Below are 20,470 nucleotides of genomic sequence, written 5' to 3'. Positions count from 1 at the left end.
CATGGGTGACCTGAATGCAAAAGTAGGCAATAACAACTTGAACTTTGAAAGAACTATGGGTACACATGGATGTGGTAGTATGAATAAAAATGGTGAAAGATTAACTGACTTCTGCAACATCAACAACTATGTCATTGGAGGCACACTATTCCCTCATAAGGATATCCACAAGTTAACGTGGTATTCACCAAACTTAAGAGACAGAAATCAAATTGACCACATCATGATAAATGGAATGTGGAGACGATCTTTGCTAGATGTAAGTCAAAAGAGGCGCTGATGTAGAAAGTGACCATCAACTTGTTACAGCAAATATCAGACTCAAGCTCAGAGCAGCTGGAAAGAAAGTTACAACCACTCGTTATGATACAGAAAAACTTAACATCTTGAAGGTAAAAAATGACTTTTCAATAACACTCAAGAATCGCTATGAAGCGTTAAATATCTTGGAAGATGTTGTGGATGATATGGATGAAAAATGGAACAAAATAACCGACATATATACAAAAACAAGCGAAGAGTGTTTAAGTTTGCAACAAAAGCAAAAACATAAGGACTGGATAACACCTGAAACTTGGAAAACAATAAATAATAGAAGAGAGATTAAAGCCAAAAGAGATAAGACCAAATCACCTCGGCTAAAAGAAAGACTCCAACAAGAATACAGCTCAATACAAAAAGAAGTTAAGAAACTAGTTCGAACAGACAAACGGAATTTTATGGAAGAACTAGCAAATAATGCAGAAGAAGCAGCACAGAAAGGAGAACAGAGTAAATTATAAAAAATTACAAGAACTATATGTGTCAAAGACAAACAGGGTAACATATTAACCTCAGAAAGCGCTCAAGAAAAAAGGTGGACAGAACATTTTGAAGAGTTACTTAACAGGCCACCACCATCTCAAGAACCGGAAATTAAAGATGCAGAAGTAGATCTTGACATAGATATAGAACCACCAGAAATATCTGAAATCATAACAGCAATCAAAAGTCTGAAAAGTGGCAAAGCACCAGGTAGTGATTATCTCAATGCAGAACTCTTTAAAAACGATTCATACCTATCCGCAAAAATTCTCCATCCCATCTTCCAAGATATCTGGAATAAGACCAAAGTATCAAATGAGTGGAACAAAGGAACCATCATAAAATTACCAAAGAAAGGGTCATTAAATGATTGTAATAACTGGCGAGGTATTACTTTGATTTCTATCCCAAGTAAGATACTAGCCAAAGTTGTCATCAAAAGGATTGCAAGATCTGTAGATGAACTATTGAGAAAAGAACAAGCTGGATTTAGACCAGGTAGAGGCTGCATCGACCAAATTTTCACGCTACGCAATATTATTGAGCAGAGCACTGAATGGCAGAGACAACTCTATATTAACTTTATAGATTTTGAAAAAGCTTTTGATAGCATACATAGAGAAAGTTTATGGAAAATAATTAGATCATACGGAATACCACAACAACTTATAGACATCATCAAAAGTTTCTACACGAACTTCAGATGAAGCGTCGGAAACAACAGCGACATGTATTTCAATATAAAAACTGGAGTCCATCAAGGCTGTGTTATGTCATCAACACTTTCCATCATAGCCATTGATTGGGTGATGCGACAAACAACGAAAGATACACCAAGAGGCATCAGATGGAATACCTTCTCCATCTTGGAAGATCTAGACTTTGCCGATCACATAGCTTTGCTTTCTCACACCCACCAACACATACAAGAAAAGACCACGAAACTTCAGAATTTTGCAGGACGAATTGGGCTAAACATCAACAAAAAGAAAACCGAGGTTATGATGTTGAATGTAAACACACCAACACCTATCAAACTGCACGAACAATGTCTACCTTTTACCAACAAATTCACATACCTCGGTAGTATAGTTACAACTGATGGAGGTGCGGAGAGTGACATCCACCTTAGACTCTCAAAAGCAAGAGGAGCATTTAATAGCTTGCAACCTGTCTGGAGATCAGGACAGTACACTGTCCGCACCAAACTAAAATTGTATAACAGTTGCGTCTTGCCTATCCTGCTTTATGGGTCAGAGTGCTGGAGGATAACAGAGTTAGACCAACACAAACTCTCAACCTTTCACACCAGGAGTCTGAGGAGGATCCTAAGAACATTTTGGCCTCTTAAGATCAGTAATCAGGACCTCCTTAACAGATGCCAACAAGAAGACATGGCCACCATCATTATGAAACGAAGATGGAAGTGGTTAGGACATGTCCTGCGAAAAGACCCAAAAGACAACACAAAAACAGCCCTATTCTGGACACCTGAGGGAAAACGCAGGAGAGGACGCCCAAAGATCACCTGGAGACGCACCATTGAAGCAGAAGTCAAAGAACATAAGAAGACTTGGGGCACATTACAGAAACTTGCCAATGATAGACAAGAGTGGAGGAACTTCGTTGCTGCCCTACATGCCAGTGGCGTAAAGGGCAGTAAGTAAGTAAGTAACATTAATAGGACTACTTTAAAAATGGCAAAAATTTTAAAATGTGTTCTGATCATAATTTTTTTTTTTTTACAAAAATAAAAAATGTGTGCATTATCAGCAAACTGTATTCAAAAATCAATAAAATGCAATTACATGCACTTTTCCTCTTGTCATTAACTGCCTGGAAACAGGTTAATAAAATCTACAGATAACAGGTAAATTGTTTAAATAATTGATGACTCATTCCAGAAATAACAAATGCAAGAATTAATGACTTGAATCATAATAAGATATACAAGAAACTCACAAAATCCAACACAACAAGCCTTAATCATTGTCTGTTGACTACAAAGGGAGAAATTTTTTTTAAAAATATATCCATGAACACAATCAATTGTTAATTACAATGAAATCAATCTAGTGGATTTGTGTGGACAAAATGTTCCTACATGTTGAATATGTAAAATGCATGGGTGGGGGTTAGATTTTGAAAATAATCTGTCACTGATTAGGTAGAAAATAAATAATCTGGCCTCAAATACCAGAAATTAAATAGCCTGATTTACAAATTGCTTGAAATTAAATATTCTGACTTTTGATAGTGAATTGAAAATAAATATTATGATCTTGGCTAGTAAACTGAAAATAAATATTCTGACCTGCGCTAAACGTTTAAAAAAAATTTGGCTCACTTTGCTCCCCATCATTTCATAAATTACAAAGGTATACATGTTAAAATACGCCACAAGTTTTTTTACAACACCTTAATAGCATCCAGTTGCAATGTTAAATACATGTACATGCATGTAAATGACTTTACTGGAGTAATGTGTATTTGAATATTGCAATTGTAGATTTTATTCATATACATAGATATGCAAATCTGTCCCCTAAAAAGTTCCATTGCAACATTTCCAACTAAATTTGGGACATATTTAAGGTCTAGGAACGCCACCTGTCCGATATAGTATATAGGCTATGCCTTGTATTATAGAGAATGAACTTCATTTTACATTGTCTTTAATAATAAACATAAAAAGTAACACATGCTTTGCTTTAGAACCCAAACCATATATTTTGGTTACCCAGACATGCACATTCAGAGAAAGAGATTAGACTCATTTATGAGTATGGAAAATAAATAATCCAGCCAAGGTTATGTTGAAATAAAATAATCTGACATGCATCAGGCTGGAAATAAAATTACTGATCTGAAAAAACTTGCCAGGCTCACCCCTAAGAATCTAATGGTTGTCCCCTTACCTACAGCTTGGATATTGTCAGTGTAAATAGAGGCTCTAAAGAACCGGAATGGCTCACCAGGTTCGATAAGCAACATTATACTTTTGTAAAAGCAGCAGTATTTTTTTCTTGGATAAAAACTAATGCTCAGACCTAAGAAACAATCAAATCAATGTCCAGTAGTGTAAAAGGAAAAGATTTTTGAAGGAAATAAAAATTAAAATAGTGAAAAAAATTGTCAAAAAACAGCAATAACTATAACAATGGCTAAACAGATTTACAAGAAAATTTGATCGCAGATAGATGATTTTAGTTACTTTATGTTCTTTGATGTGTATGTCTGTTTTCCATGCCTGGTCTTTGATCCTGGATTACATTCTTTTGATTACCGCTATAACCTTGGGTCCTTGATTACTCTTTCATCAGATCAAAAATCCCTTTGCCATACTATGCAGAATACCCAAAGAATCACACATACCAAATTTGGTTCTAATTGGTCAAGTAGTGTCAGAGGTTTTGAAAGAGTTTTGAAAAATTGACAGACCCCAAGTTATGGCAATATTTAGCTAACATGTATGACCTTTGGAAGTAATGTGATGGAATGATTATTGTAATTGTGTTAGTGCTAATAGTTTGAATTTGAGCTTGTGAGACATTAAGCCATATATGGAGGAAGGCAATATTGGTGTTGATAAGTCTGATTTGTACTAATTCTGTTCATTTTTTCAAAAAATACATGTACTATAACCAAAGTGTCAAAATACAAAGAAAATGTCCAGAGTATCCCATCATAGAACTGCAATCCTCATACAGATTATAATAAAGTCAACTTTAATCATTCTAAGATTAGTTAAATAACTGATATTCACCTCTATTGTAATTCTTTGTCTTGACAAAAACAAAAATGAAAATAAAAATTTTAGAATATACAAAAAAAATTCCATGGGTCTGAACAAAAATACTGATTTTTTTACTGTTTTTTTTCTATTAATTCTTTTAGTTGATTTAATTCTTTTATCATCATATAAATCTTCATAAAAATGCTTTCCTACAGGTCATTCCCTACCAAAAACATTTCATTAAGAAACCAACTAGATTGGGTAAAACACCAGTCAATAAAATATATTTTAGCTATGATTCTGATGTTCAAAATCGTTTTAATCCCCTAGACCCATTGTTTATGACCACTTTAAATTCTTACCTTAGATAGCAAAGTCCAACATTGTATTATGCTAAATCAGTACCTTGATCTCTAACTACATCTTACAAAACAAATAATCAATAACAAAGTCAGGTGTTCATCCACTTTCCAGGTAAATCAAATTACTTCCACAGAAATACTGAAAACTACCCAAAAAATCATTATTGACTGACTTGCATAATTTTTACAAGTTTATTTATAGACTTGATAATGATAGTTAATTTCAATAAAATATCTGACAACTGCATGCATGTAATTTAACTATAATGATAAGTGCATATTGATGCAAGTCAATCAAAATATCACATTTTACATTTTTTTCACTGGCCTATTCACTTAAATTGTGCAAATGATTTATAAGAGTTGAAATTTAGGTCTGTCCTAGTTAAACAGCAAATATTCAAAGTCTTTCTAATCTTAATGTTGGATTAAGAGCTTAGAGGCAAGAGTGTCTGTCATCTATGTATACTGTTTACATATGTGTATAAATTTTGGCCTCCCAACATACAATGAATATACACATTTATCAATATAATTTTGATAAAAACATGTACTACTCATGTACATGTACAAGTAAATCGAAGTGCTCCTATTGTTTGATAATTTGATGATATTTGGTGGAAATCAAATTTTAAACATTTTAAAATTTATTAAGCTTTCAGCTTTCCCCCACTGACAATACATGTATATGGACATTTCAGTCAAGAACTAAAACCTCAAAATTTTCTGGCAGGTCATATTTTTTGTTCTAACAAATTTTTACTTTGGACAGAGTTACAGAACTTGAGTAATAAAGATTTTTTTAATAATTGAAGAAAGATTATACGTAGGTGCAGTACTATAGTTGTGTATAAAACAAGATTGCTGCAGTGGCTGTATGCTCCCTGCAACTCGTGAAATTGGATATAAAACAGAACAATTGAAGTCATGAAATCAAGTGACAAATTTTCAACATAATATTTGGAGCAGGAAAAACCTCCCTTATTTGAGTTACAAGAAGCAATTTGGCAAGTATAAATAACAAATATCTCTTCTACAGGGATTAATAACAAAACTGGCACCCATAATATACATGTTTCATGGTTACAATTGGTCAAGTAGTGTCAGAGGAATAGATTTTTGAAAGAAATAACATTAAAAATAGCAGAAAAACGTCGAAAAGGGGCAATAACTCCAACATGGCTTAACAGGTTAAAATAAAAATTTCACCACAGATTGATCTCATCATGCTGAACACTAGCACACAAGACAGAATTTTGCTAAACCTAACGGTTTTGGAGATAAATGCAAAAAAAAAACTACTGTTTGACCCCTATGTGCTATTTATAGTAAGGGGCGGCCATGTTTTTCTACAGATCAAAAATTCTCATATTAGTTCTATGCAGGATACCCCAAGAAACATTCATACCAAGTTTGTTTTAATTGGTCAAGAAGTGTCAGAGGAGAAGATTTCTTAAAGAAATAATATTAAAAATAGCAACAAAAAAAAAACATTGAAAAAGAGTAATAACTCCAACATGGCTTAACAGATTAAAATGAAAATTTCACCACAGACAGATCTCATCATGCTAAACACTGAACCCTATGTTCTATTTTTCATGACATAGGCCATGTTTTTCAATGGACCAAAAATCCCCACATCAGTTAGATAGTTTAATCACTCCACTACCCAGTGCGTACATTTGACCAGGACACCAAGACATTAATTAATAGATTTTACCTAGTAACCACTGAATGATTAAAAAAAAAAATTCAAAGAAATATACATGTAGTTTGATGCAAAGATTATTCTATTTCCCAAATAATACAGATATTAAAGCAAAATTGAATTAAAGTACTTTCGCAGTACTATTTAACAATAAAATTTAATCCAGGAAAACTTTTAATAACAAAACACTGATTGCATTGTAAAAACACTTGCCCATGTTCATGAATTTTTAATTCTGTTCACTATATGTGAACTATATTCAGGATATTATCCAATAGAATGAAATATTTATCATGTGCACAATTAGGAAAACCTCTACCTTTTTCATAATGAATTATAGTAAATAACATTATTCAAGTAGTGAAAACAATTTAATAGGTGTGAAAAATTTTCCACAGTGAAATAATACCCTCCAGAAAAAAATTAATGCTAAACGATTTCCACAAGATAAGATTTCATCCTGATAGAATTATGTCTTACAAATGTACCTGTAGAAGGTAAAGGATTTTGTTTAAACAAAATTTTCTAGCCAAATTGGTTTGTCATACAGACGTGAGAAAAGTATTCAGTCACTTATAAATTTTTCCTTCTGTTTCTATGCAAATTACCTATTACATTTGTCATAAACCTCATCAAACTACAAAAGTTTAATTTCAACATTTTTCTTTGTAATGGTAAAAAATGGATCAAAGATAATTATAGTCGAATTTCTTCAAACAGGAAGAAGACTGACAGGCCTAAAATCGTATCCCACAATATGGGACCTGTACCTGATACTGGATACCAAATAGAAAGAGGCTGTGATCAGTAGTTGTTGTGAAAAGTGTTACAAAAACAACATCCCCACCTGCCCACAGCCCTTACTAACATTCACATACTATAACCCAGCTTTCACATACATGTGAAATTTTGTCAAAAAATTGTCAAAATTGGTTGAAATATATTCCATTGACAACTTTTTGAAAAAGTATGATTTACATAGAAAGTAATAAGAAATTTAGGAGTGACCAATTATTCTTGTCACGTCTCAGTAGGCCTGCCATAAGCTGTCTAGAGAAACATCCTCTATGGAGATAGTTTATTTGAGAGGTGAAACAGCAGCAGGTCAATCCGTCCCCATACTTTTCCGCCCCCAAGTTTATGCGTCCTCAAGTTGTTCTGTCTCAGGTGTTGATCCGTCCCCTCTAATAATTATATTGTTTAAATTTATGTGCAAAAACTTCAGCACCATATACCGAAATTTGTTCTTTACAGGCAATTTTATTTATGACTACAGTCATCACACTTTCAAGGTAGGTACATGTAGCTAAAAATTTAGATACTTTATAAGATTTTCTATATTCATTCAGAGACAAAGATATGGTTTGCAGACTGTTTCATTTACATGTGTATTATATACCTTCACAAAAATTTTGATTATAAAAAGTAATTGGAAAACAATAACACTTTAATGATAAATAATGGTAAAAATAGTAAAGGACATTCAAAAACATTTTCACACTACAGTTATTACATGTACTATCTTAATTTTCCTTAAGGTTGGCCAATATACTAAGGAGAACAAAGTCATGTCCCAGAAGTAAAAAGTGACTGAAATTCAGGACTTTTCCAGTTACGAGAAGAAAAAGTTTGAATTTCAGTTTTTCTTTAATAAATTTTATTGCCACCTATAAGAAAATAACAATTTCTAATAATAATATTTTATGAACTATTATCTATTTATTTTCATAAGTAGATACCAGTAGATAGACAGATATTATATTTTCAAGTGCAGGTTGGCATATATAAACATAACATCACATTCATACATAGTCATCATACACTAAATATATTTATGTTTTTTACCAACCAGCCTTTAGAGGCTTATGATGCAACTATCATTTTATTAAATAACACTATAACAATAAAGTTGAAAACGATAGCACTTTCCATATATATGTTCATTTCGTGCATTATAAAGCTAGGGCATCATTGCTTCTAGGAATATCTAGTGGATATAAACCACTGAAATCCAAAAAATCTATCGTAACACAGTTTTAGCCAATCATTTGCACGATATGAGAGATGCTGACTATTCCTATACTTGGTTTAATTTTTTGTTTTTTGTGCTAACATATATACTCAATACTGTTAGACATGGTTTGCACTCATATATGGTATTTGTAATTCATGACAGACTGAGGGGTTTGTTAGAGTTAGAAATAATAGCCTGCCCGCCAGCCCAAGACTGGCTATTTTTTGGCAGGGCTGGCTAATTTTAGCAAAAATCTATATAGCCATATAGTAAATTCATTAAATGCAATACCAGGTGATTTAATGTCGATCCATGACCTAGTGATCCAATATGTGATATGCACGCTTATATTGTACAGCATACAGCATTTGCTGAATCTTTGACCCAGCAAAATACTTCTAAAATCAACACTTTTAAGTACATGTAAGACAGACAGGTAAAACAACTTATTGGTACATGCCAGTCAATTGATGAGAAATCTCCAAGGCCAAAAAATAAAGTTATGTTTCCAATCACCAATCTGAAATTTTGTATGGTCAGTAGGTACTGATTTATTTTTATTCAAAACTTCTGAAATGAAATAAGTCATCATAGTGACGCCCAACTCAGAATACAATAAAAACCAAATATGCAAAGACTAAACTACTAATAATTTTAGACTTAGTCCACGGCCAAATCTCTTTTGAGATTATCCACGACCAAGAGCGCACTCATGTCATGTGTGTTTACAATTTATTCTAAGTACTAACAACCAGTATTTCTAACTCTTTGTTTTTCCATCTAGGATAAAAAAAAACATCTTTGGCTTTATTTTCTTCTTTTTTTCTGAAAGACAATTGGCAGACTTTTTAATTATTATTTTTTCAATATCACAAATTAAAACTTTAGGGTAGGGGGTCTGAAGTAGGGTCGGTATGTGACCAGGAACATTTTTTAGGTCTAACAGATGGTCTTCTTATTATTCTAGCAATGCTAGAGGTTGTCTGGCAAGCTATTTTCTGACTTAGGTTGGGATATGGAGGAACAGAATACTACATTGTAGTAGTAGTCTATATATATACAGATAATATGAGGTTTGGGTTTTGCGTTTTAAAAAGTGGTTCTGAAATCGATTTTTTGTTCAAATGGTTAAATATTTTTTCAGTGGAAAATGCTCATAAAGCAGTCCAGGGGGTAAGTATAGATTCTTTAAATTGCATTTTATTTAGGACTAATGTAAAAACAAAGACCTTGTAGATGTAAATTCTTAGCAAATCACACACTATTAAGTTGGTCTTAAGGAAGAGTAACTGACAGGTATTTTAGGGAATTGAAAATGGAGCATTCCAAAACCCTAAATTTGCCTTTATATATGTATAATGTCACCGCAAAACATTGTATATTGGTATGGTGGTGACAGTGGCTTCACTGTCGGTGGCATCCATGTCGTCATCCATATTCACTTGGTTTTCGTGCAGTGACTTTATAGTTATGGTTGATTAATTGTTATGAAATTTTGATATGATTTTACTAACTACTAAAGATATGCTCTTATTTGATTTTGAGTTTATGGCCACTACTGTTTTAAAATAAAGGACATCCATGAAACTGACAAGATACCACATTGTGGGTTTCTGTCAATCTAAAAAAAAAATTAGAGTCCAGAATTTTATCAAGCTAACCTATATAAAGTAAAATGGCCAATCCTTAACATGACATAGCAAGTATACCTTCAAGGAAGAAGCATTGTACTATGTATATGACTTGTCTTATGGCAATTCATATATACATCTTAAATCAATATTTATCAACATGTGCATAATTCAATCATTGATATCAATAAATGGAGAACTTTTCTAGACAATGCAAACATGTTCAAGACAAATCATATGTATGTTCAAATTTGCTCTTTGGGCAATACCAGTCTGTGTCCATACTTGCCCCTTGGGCAATGCCAGTCTGTGTCAACACTTGTTACAGTTATAACATAAAAATTTGAGATTTTTATATTGTAAGAATAATCAAGGGAACCAAGGTTATAGCGGTAATCAAAAGAATGTAATCCAGGGACAAAGACCAGACATGGAAAACAGACATACACAACAAAGAACATAAAGTAACTAAAATCATACATACAAAGTAATAAAAGTAAATGAGCAACTCGGACTCCACTAAAAACTGGGAGCATGGACCAGGTGTACCGGTAGGATAAGCGTCCTCTGCTTTTCTAGAAACACCCGCCGAGCTGCTCATAAAAAGTCATCCGGGGTAGACAAACGAGGAAAGGAAAACTATGACCCGTTGAATAAATCAGTTTTCATGGTGCTGATGGATACACCATAACGATCCACGAGTTCATGATGACGACCATAAAACTTCTGTAGTGATGACTTCAATCTAGTAGCAACATAACCCTGTTCAAGAAGCCTATTCTTTAGAGTTCTAGGGCGATACAAAAAGTCTGCGTAGTTTCAGCAAGCTCTGGCATAACGTATGAGTTGTGATATGAACACTCCATACGCAGGAGCCGAAGGGATGTTGCCACAGATGAAAGGAAAGTTGACAATTCTGAATAAAAAGTCATCACATTTGTCGTAAAGTTTGGTCAATAGTTTTCCTTTACCATCGATTTCTAAGTGTAGGTCAAGATATGAGGCTGACTTCACAGTGTCTGTAGTATCCTTTATCTCAAGTTCTTTTGGGTAGATGCGATGTATCAAATCCCCGAAATTAGGATTGTTTAAAGATAATATGTCATCTATATAGCGGAAACTGAGATTGAAGGATCTAGCCAAATGACATTCTTTCTTCCTGATCAGATCAGCTATAAAGTCAGCCTCATAAGAGTGAAGGAATAGGTCAGCAAGTAAAGGAGCACAATTTGTTCCCATTGGAATGCCGACCGTTTGTTGAAAAACATGTCCACCACACTGGACAAATATGTTGTCAATTAAAAATTCCAGCATTTTGTAAACATCTTCCTCTGTATATTTGGAAGATGATTTGGAATTATTTCTTACAAAGTATGAGGAATCTCTACCAAGAACTATATATTTGTATCTAGGTGTACCATCTTTTTTGGAAAAACAACGATGTATAATGTTTTTAAGTCGGGATTTTAACTGAGTATGGGGAATAGAAGTATACAGTGTTGAAAAATCATAGGTTTTAATGCTATTATATTCAGATAATAGTCTTGAACTGATTGTCCCCAAAAGATCTTTCGAATTTTTTAGGATCCACATTGAATTAATACCACTACGGGAGTAACAAGCATTGTGGTAGGATGTAGACCCTCTTTGAGAGTTGTGAGTATAGAAGTTAAAAGTTTTGAAAGAGGTTTGGTGGTACATTTGCAGATCCAGCTATGAAACATTGTTTGTATGGATTCTTGTGAAGTTTAGGAATCCAGTACATAGACGGTAAATCACAATCATCGTCCTTGGTATGGTTTTCTACAATCTCTTCTTTGCAGAGTGTGGTAGCAGTGTAGGTCTTATCACTGCTATTATTTTCTACGTCTACCTCTGATAATAAACATTGGATATAAAACGTTTTGCAGACAAAAACAATGTATGGACACATGGGGACGAATCTACTGGGGACAGATCCACAAGAGGACAGATCTATTGGGAACGGATCCACACGGGGATGGATCTGCTGAGGACTGATCCGCTTGGGGAAGGATTGCCATAAAATTGGTGAAAAATGCTTGTTTGGGACTACATTTGACCTCATTCTGTAGGATTTTGAGATGAAAGGTTCAGGAACATCCATATCCAATATTGCATTGGATGCAAAAGCACTTGTTTCATATCAAGGGAAGGGAAGGGGATACTATTTTCAAATGAAACAATGCAAGTGCGTTCGAGCATGAGAGAATATTCGAAGCCGACGAACTTGTTATTGTTCTTCTTGTTTCTCTTTATAAAAGGGATGAAGTTACATAATGGTATACATATAATATCGTATTCGCTTAAGTGTTTCTCAATGTACACACCTTTACAACTACTCAAACCTTTTTACCATCTTCAAATTGCACCGCCGTCTGCTTGAAAAAATAGACAAATTAATTCTGTCACTATTCGCAATTGTCTTTAAATCACAAATATTATCTTGACTTATATTTGATTGAGAAAACATGAAACACTTGTTATATATTGTATAAAGGGTTCATCAATGATCACAGACAAAATAACTTTATGGATATTCAACAGTCAACTTTCAAGATTTCAGACTCAGTGACGGTCAGTCAGGGGCTGACATCGATGGAACCCCGTAGCTGTCATCCAGATTATAATTCTTGATCAGACTTGTAAGTATAGATCTAATATGGACATATGAAACTTCGCCCGGGAGTCAAACCGCCGTCCCTCAACAATTTGGCTTAAAATTTCAACAGACCTCAGCGAATAACTAGATCTATAGCCCAGAACAAAACGCTGGAATTAAGTTAATTCCAGCAGTTTGTTAATAACCCGGCCTTTTCAAAACCACTGATTGTAGACCATGCAGTAACCCTAATAATTCAGTCGTTTAATTCCACTCACTATCTTTCCCATCAAATGTCACGTGAAAGAGGAAAAACATGGGACTTGGTGAACAAATTGGTTTTCATGGTGCATTTGAAAAAGCCATAATTTATAACGGTCCAAACACAAGACTTCCTCCCACTATTATATATAGGCAGCCACACTAGTATTCAAATGCACAACGAGAACGGTTTGTTCACAGTGTCGTACTTTTCATCTTTCATGTGAAATTTTACGAAAAACTAGACCGGTGTTATTAGTAATAAAGAAAAGGACGATGGCCCCAGTTTGTTGCTCATTTCCTTTTTTTTTTTTTTTTTTTTTTTTTTTTTTTATGTGTGTGTGCATGATTCTTGTTTTTCGTGTTCATTGATGTGTGTCTATATTCTTTGTCGAGTCGTTTTCCCTTTGGTTGCTCAAACAAAGAATTAAGCAAAAATTTCACATATATTTTACTAACTTTATACATAAACCTGTAATTAAATTAATCATAGGTCCTTGCTTACATGTATACTAGTGGAGCTGCATATTTGGGAGGAAGACCCTGTGGTCCAAACGGCCCAACTTTGATTGCGATTATTTTTTTTTAAATCTTGTAATTACATAGATAAATATTTACTCAAATGAAATAGATCTAAGCCCAACTAAATAGACCCTTTCGTGTAACTAACTAAGGGTTTTTTTTAACATCCTTGACTACCCTATCGGGTCTCGCACGGACGGGTTTCGTGTTACTTCAGGGCTTTATATGTACTTCATGCATGATGTCACTCATATACTCATCGACTATACTTTGCAGTTAATTAACACGAACGGATCTCAATATTATGTTGGAATTCTCTGATGTACCGAACTGAGCATTAAACGTATTCTCTTGGACCAAGGCCCTGAGCACTGACACCGCAATCCCACGCATTTATTTGTAGAAAAAAAACTGAGTTACTCAAGTATACAACATAAATTTGTATATTGTGGCGCCAGTGATATTTTGAAGCTTCTGCAAGTGCTTTTGTGTGTGTGTGTGTGTGTGTGTGTTGTTTTGGTTTTTCCGGGGGGGTGTTGCATCATCAGATAGGGTCAGTCCAGAAATTCCGATGATGTATTATTTAAGATTTGAAAGACCCCGTTCTTTTTTTTTGTTTTGTTGTGCTTTTTTTCAATATTGTGTTTTTTTTCCCCCGAAGATTTCAAGAAGCCTCTTGACTAATCATATACCTTTGTTATTCTGACCATCCATAATTTTACTATTGAAGTAATATATTTATAAACCTTAGCATAATGATCATATCTGCTTCAATTTAAAGATAATATTGCGTGATGCTCATTAAATTTATACAAATATACATTTTAGTAATATGCTTTGTTGCATACTTTGCGAGAAGCCCGGTTAAAATTAATAAAAAGTAAGTCACACGCTGTATGACTAAACGCTTCAACATTTGTTTGGATTGTCCAATTTCTTTCATACAACCAGGAAGAAGAACGGGAACCCTTTTTTTTGGACATAAATTTTTTTCTTTGTTTTTTTTCGTTTTTGTTTTTGTTTTTCAATTATTATTTAAAGTATACAGATACTTACTGCGAAGATTATTTTTCTATTCTTAAATAAAAAATATACTGTAAATACCGTTAAGAATATCTAAGACAAACGTAAAATGTTTATATATACTATTTTTTCCTATAGTTTATATGCAATATACAATGTATTCAGTATTGGAACATACAAAGGATTAGCAACTATAAAGTGCATTCATCTGATACAACTACATGCACACTAATATAACTTACCAAATGTGTGCTAAATAATTTTAAATCCAGCAAATATAGCTACGAAAATGATTTTAAATGTTTCAAAAATTTAAATTATTAATGCGTGAACCGGAACGGTGATGTAAAGCCCCTTTAAAGGCCCTTTGTTGATATGATTTGTTTATTCACATGTCGTTAAACACGTAGCAACATGTTGCGAAAATTGCCGTAAACAATGTTGATCACGTTTCAATATATACGGTGTAATTACACCTTTATCTCCTTGTGTGATTTAATGAGGTAGATTTAATAAAAATACAGCCAATTAAGGATGTACCTTCAAAATACCCAAAGACACGTAACGTACATCAATTGCGTGTTAGAAAACTTATTGTGTGAAAAATGTTACATACAATCTTAATTGAACAACCTTCCGACGAGCAGTTTAAAAAAAAATAGGTGAAATTTGATTAATTTTGTTGCAGTTAAATTCTAAAACCTTGAATATCAGAAGACCATACATTTCGTTAGCATTCTGGTCAGGATAAGATAGACTCATATGGAGGATGCAATTTAATTCTTACAATTATGTATATGTAGTATATATTTATGTTGTAAATTGAAGTAGCAGTCCTACTTTTATACACACCAAACCACACGCACTTTCCGACAGAATATTTTACTTCCCGTCATCTTCTCAACTCCACTTTTAGAATTTCTGAATCCATGATGAGTGTCAAAATAAAGAGTTTATAGTAACATTATTTTAATTACGTCTTTGACAAGACCAAAGGAACGGTATCATTGAAAATATACAATGAGATTTGGTAAACGACCTCATTATGAATAATATCAGATTCTGTTTAATTGAACCATATCAAAATTAGCCAAAACTGAATATATTGATACAAAAAATGGTTATAATACATACTGTATTATACAACATTAACAAAACAAATATAGTCACGCAAATTAAGAAATAACACTAGCTAATTAGAGAACCATTGAATTTATCCCGTAGTGTTATTTCATAATTATTTAAAATAGGTAGCATAACAGACATTAGCTGATCCTACACAGGCAAATATTTTTCACGTGAAATTCATGTTAATCGAGCCTCACATGAAATTAATATGATTTTCATGTGAAATTCACTAAACACGAATTTCATGTGAACATTTCGTGTGAATTTCACTTGAAGGCTCCATTCACCCGAATTTCACGTAAACTCTGTCACTTAGTTTATTTGCTCAATTCAAGTGAAAATCATGTGAAATTCATGTGAAAATTATGTGAAATAATTTTGCCTGTGTAGGATGGTTGCAGCGGCATTTTGTATGACAAAAAAAATGTTAATTTTGTGCATGTTTTGGGGCAAAAAATTCATCAATAAAAGCCTGGAAATACCCCATTTTATTTTCAACCCTTTCCATAATCTCTGTATCCCCGCCTGATATACTGTACATTTAATGAAAAGGTAAAATTTCCAATAAACTTGATATAATATCGTACACTTCATGTAATATATTTTCTAGCTTTTCTTTTTTGTAATTGGTACAGATGCAAACCGTGGCCTTATTTCTAGAGGACGATTCACCCATACTAATATTCATAGCCCCAAGTATATATACCCCATGAAACGACTACGGAATAATTTACAAAAAAATATATTTTTTTTTCATATGACTATTACAACAATGCTTTTTGAACTGTTTTATATAATTAAAAGTAGCACTGCATTGTGAACTAATGGGAGAGCAGTAAGGTGCAAGTGTTCAACTTTTAAAGATTTCTAACGAGTGTTTTCAGACTGCATTTGCACATTTTCGTTTGATATCACCTACATATTTGATGTAAATACGATTCTTCTTTATGACTCCAAATTACCCCCCTCCCCACAAAAAAAAAAAAAAAAATTAATAAATGAATAAATAAAATCACAACCGCAAAGTTCATTCTAATTCATTCTGTACCATATCTAACTAACAAATATAAACATTAATACAAATGTATTAGAATTTCAAACTGTCCTTACATCATCAAAGCTGAAGATTAATTAAATACTTACTGTTGTGGTTAGGTACCTGTACAACACGTCATTGGAAGGAAACTATATAGTAGCCAAATACTTCCTACTTTTTGTTTAAATGCTGTACTTGATCAATTTCTAAAATCCACTCCCTTTTAAAACATTTCCTCTAATATGTGTGCTTCACCCTTGAACCCTTGACATACATTTAACACTTAAAAATGTCACACAATTTTTGAGTTGTCATTATTTCCACTAGTGAATACTTAAAATACCTCTACTAATAGAAACTAATTATAAAAAAATAAATATAAAACGAAAATTTAAAAAAGTTGACAAAACCAACTGAGAATAAAAAAGACAAAACAAGACGAAAAAAACAAACAAACAAAAACAGCACAAAAGCAAACAATATAAATGTAAAAATAAAACCAAAACTACAACAACAACAGCAATAAACCGAAGCACCAGAGTCTCTCTAGAAGATACATGTACATTCAAAGATTTACTGTATTATGCAAGAGGGTGCATGAGTGGCCGTCTCCCTAGTGCTCGAGAAAAACTGGGAGGTCGCTGGATTTGTCAGCGGGCCTCCTGTTCGGAATTTCTTGATCTGCCACTCTTGTAATTTAAAATAAAAATCAACATTTTCAACTTAATAATGACTGGAATGTATTTGTACATGTGTAAATTCTCCCTCTTCCAATTCATTTAGTTGAATTCTTACGACTGCATCAACTATAGAGGCTTCTGTTTAGGTATCGAAATAGAGGCTTATCAATGTGTAGTCTAGGTCCTCACTAACAAACACACAAATATCGCAAAATTAGAAACAAGCTAAAGATAACAAAACGGTCGCAAAAATAATAAATGAACAAGTTAAGAATCTTCATACCAAACATTTGGTTTATCAAAGTGTCAAGGAGAACTTTAAATTAAAAGGTCCTTGAATGATAGCCAGAACAGTAACGTCTTTGTTTTATACTCGGCCTAATATTATTAGTATAAGTAGAATTTGTGTTCTGTTATAGGTGGCAAATTACGCATGTCACAAATTCTTTCTAAAGTCCTTCAATATAGACGGTACTTCGAAATACAATGTACTATGATACCTCAAAATGTTCACTCCTCACTTTAACCTCCCTACCAAGTTCTACTATAATACAATAGGCTCATGTGTATAAACCTCCTTCTTAAGTTATCTTATATCATGTTATAGTGGGATTCAGATTGGGCACCATTTCATCAGTAAATGGACAAGTCATTTTTATACGACCGCAAAAATTTGCGGTCCCATAATGATATGATGCTGCTGTCATTCATATCGTCCTTGGTTTTCGTGCAATGGCGTGAATACTGATTAGTATGAAGGAATGAGAATGAGATAAAGGATACTACAGACACACTGAAGTCAGCCTCATATCTTGACCTACACTTAGAGATCGATGGTAAAGGAAACCTACTGACCAAACTTTACGACAAACGTGATGACTTTTCATTCAGAATTGTCAAGTTTCCTTTCATCTGTGGCAACATCCCTTCAGCACCTGCGTATGGAGTTTTCATATCACAACTCATACGTTATGTCAGAGCTTGCCGTAACTACGCAGACTTTTTGTGTCGCGCTAGGACTCTTACAGTTAGGCTTCTGAAACAGGGTTATGTTGATACAAGATAGAAGTCATCACTACAGAAGTTTTATGGTCGCCATCATGAACTCGTGGATCGTTATGGTGTATCCATCTGCACCATGAAAACTGATTTGTTCATCGTGTCACAGTTTTCCTTTCCTCTTTCGTCTACCCTAGACTCGACTTTTTATGAGCAACTCGGCGAGTGTTTCCAGAAAAGCAGACGGCGCTCACCCTACCGGTGCACCTTGCTCATGCTCCCAGTTTTTAGTGGAGTCCGAGTTGCTCATTTACTTTTGATACTTTGTATGTATTATTTTAGTTACTTAATGTTCTTTTAGAACTGAAACGATAGCATAACAAAAGAAAATATCACTTAGAACAGCTTAAACGCATATAAACAATTCACAATGAAAATTTAATCCTACCCCTCCGAGCAATTTCGACAAATGATAGGTGACCAGAAAAACAGAAAATATGCCGTGGTCAGAAGAAGAAGTATTGGTGTTTTAACCAGCTGGAGCCATTGTGAAGAGAGCACAACTGGTTTCTCAAAGCAGTTATTCAAAGGGTTTGAAGATAATTACAGACAGCGTTATTCCATAATCTCATCTGCCTGACAATCAAGGTTTATGATGATCTCCGGCATAGACAATGTGGAATATGTAACAAGCAACAAAATGAAACTAGCAGCAAAGTGAAAGTGGGGGAAATAACGATCAAGAACAATCAATAGACAACAACAACACTGACACAGCAGATACCTACACTGAGAACAACGAAAACATGTCAGAGTGTGGTGATTCCCTAACTGAACATCACACCGTCTTATCTGAAATAGAAAAAGATGTAGACACACCTCAAACATTTGAAAAAATGCCTTTCGAACAAAGTAACGATCATTCAGAAACTTCAAATGACACAGTGAAAAACGACAAAGAAATAGATGAAACAGTAATAGAAGTAGAAAATAAAAACAATCGATCATCTTGTATTATGAAATGCTCAGAGGAAGATTAATAAAATATGTTAGAATGTATCATGTGCAAAGGCTAGGTGTATTTTATATGCACACGACTACTTGCATATCAAATATAAAGTTAGCCATACCCACATGCTGTAAGTGGGTAGAGGTTCTAGAAAAAAATTTAAACAAGTTTGTTGAAAGCAAAAAACCCAATCGATACAAATAGAAAAGAAGATCACAGAAAACCAAAGCGAATCGGATGTCAAAGAGCTAGTCAACAATTGTTGAATCTTTTAAGAGGGCGTCCACGTAAAAGCCAGATAGTGGGTGGCACATATGACAAATTTTCTTCTAAAACTTTTCATCTATTTGATGTCGCAAATGCATTCTGTCTCAAAGCTGAATGATGGTTTAGGGACTGAAATTGGCAAAATTTGCATAGTGGCCGACTGAGCCCCTAAAACAGAATCCAGTAGTCCAACTAAAAATTCTGCTAGCCCAGAGCTATTTTTCATTTATAATTGGAGAATATTTCAGTAGCCAGCTGGGCCAGGTCAAATTGTAGGGGCCGTGGGCTACTGGACCCCTGCTAATTTCTATCCATACGATTTTTGATTAACAGCAACGGTTGAAGAGAAATACAATACATAAAAAAGCATTGAAATTCATTGAAAAAAGGGAGATACTTCTTTCTTTTTGTGCAAAATTTGGTTTCTTTGCAAGGGAACTGTAAAATCATTTTCTGAGCCATCCATTGTCGATATAAAAATTGTACATTGGACATATATATGATATAAATATTACATTGGAAAAAAAATCATGGGATAAAAATTACCATGTGCCATTCATATCATAGGAACTGCCTGGTTTCCAGATGGACCGTCACTTAAAAGCTCATCGGGAACATAGACTGAAGTCACAAAAGCTATAAAGACATTAAAAAATCCAAAGCAGGGGGT

General features: G+C 33.7%; 2 protein-coding genes across 12 annotated transcripts in view; one reads left to right on the top strand and one right to left on the bottom strand.

Moving 5' to 3' along the window:
* The window catches only part of LOC148622619 (prominin-1-like), a 74,657-nt gene extending 57,537 nt beyond the window's left edge, over nucleotides 1-17,120 (bottom strand). For 6 of the 11 annotated variants that reach the window (XR_015920674.1, XM_088572561.1, XM_088572567.1 and 3 more), the window contains exon 1: nucleotides 14,924-15,073. The gene's annotated coding sequence lies outside the window, so the exon portion shown is untranslated. Of the gene's footprint in view, nucleotides 1-4,902; nucleotides 5,058-12,603; nucleotides 14,693-14,714; nucleotides 14,736-14,923; nucleotides 15,074-16,952 lie in introns of those variants that run through there. The other 5 variants (XM_088572565.1, XM_088572562.1, XM_088572571.1 and 2 more) reach the window with 5 other exon arrangements.
* On the top strand, nucleotides 2-1,511 carry LOC148622620 (uncharacterized). The gene is made up of 3 exons (XM_088574134.1): nucleotides 2-259; nucleotides 423-771; nucleotides 838-1,511. The coding sequence occupies exons 1-3, from the start codon at nucleotides 2-4 to the stop codon at nucleotides 1,509-1,511; spliced, it is 1,281 nt and encodes a 426-aa protein (XP_088430260.1).
* Nucleotides 17,121-20,470: the final 3,350 nt, after the last annotated feature.

Source organism: Perna viridis, chromosome 3 (assembly GCF_037379345.1).
Source record: "Perna viridis isolate PV_CMFRI_1.1 ecotype Kerala chromosome 3, ASM3737934v1, whole genome shotgun sequence".
In the NCBI taxonomy this organism is placed as follows: Eukaryota; Metazoa; Mollusca; class Bivalvia; order Mytilida; family Mytilidae; genus Perna; species Perna viridis.
Note: the sequence above shows the minus strand (reverse complement) of the source record. Positions and strands in the feature narration are given on the sequence as shown.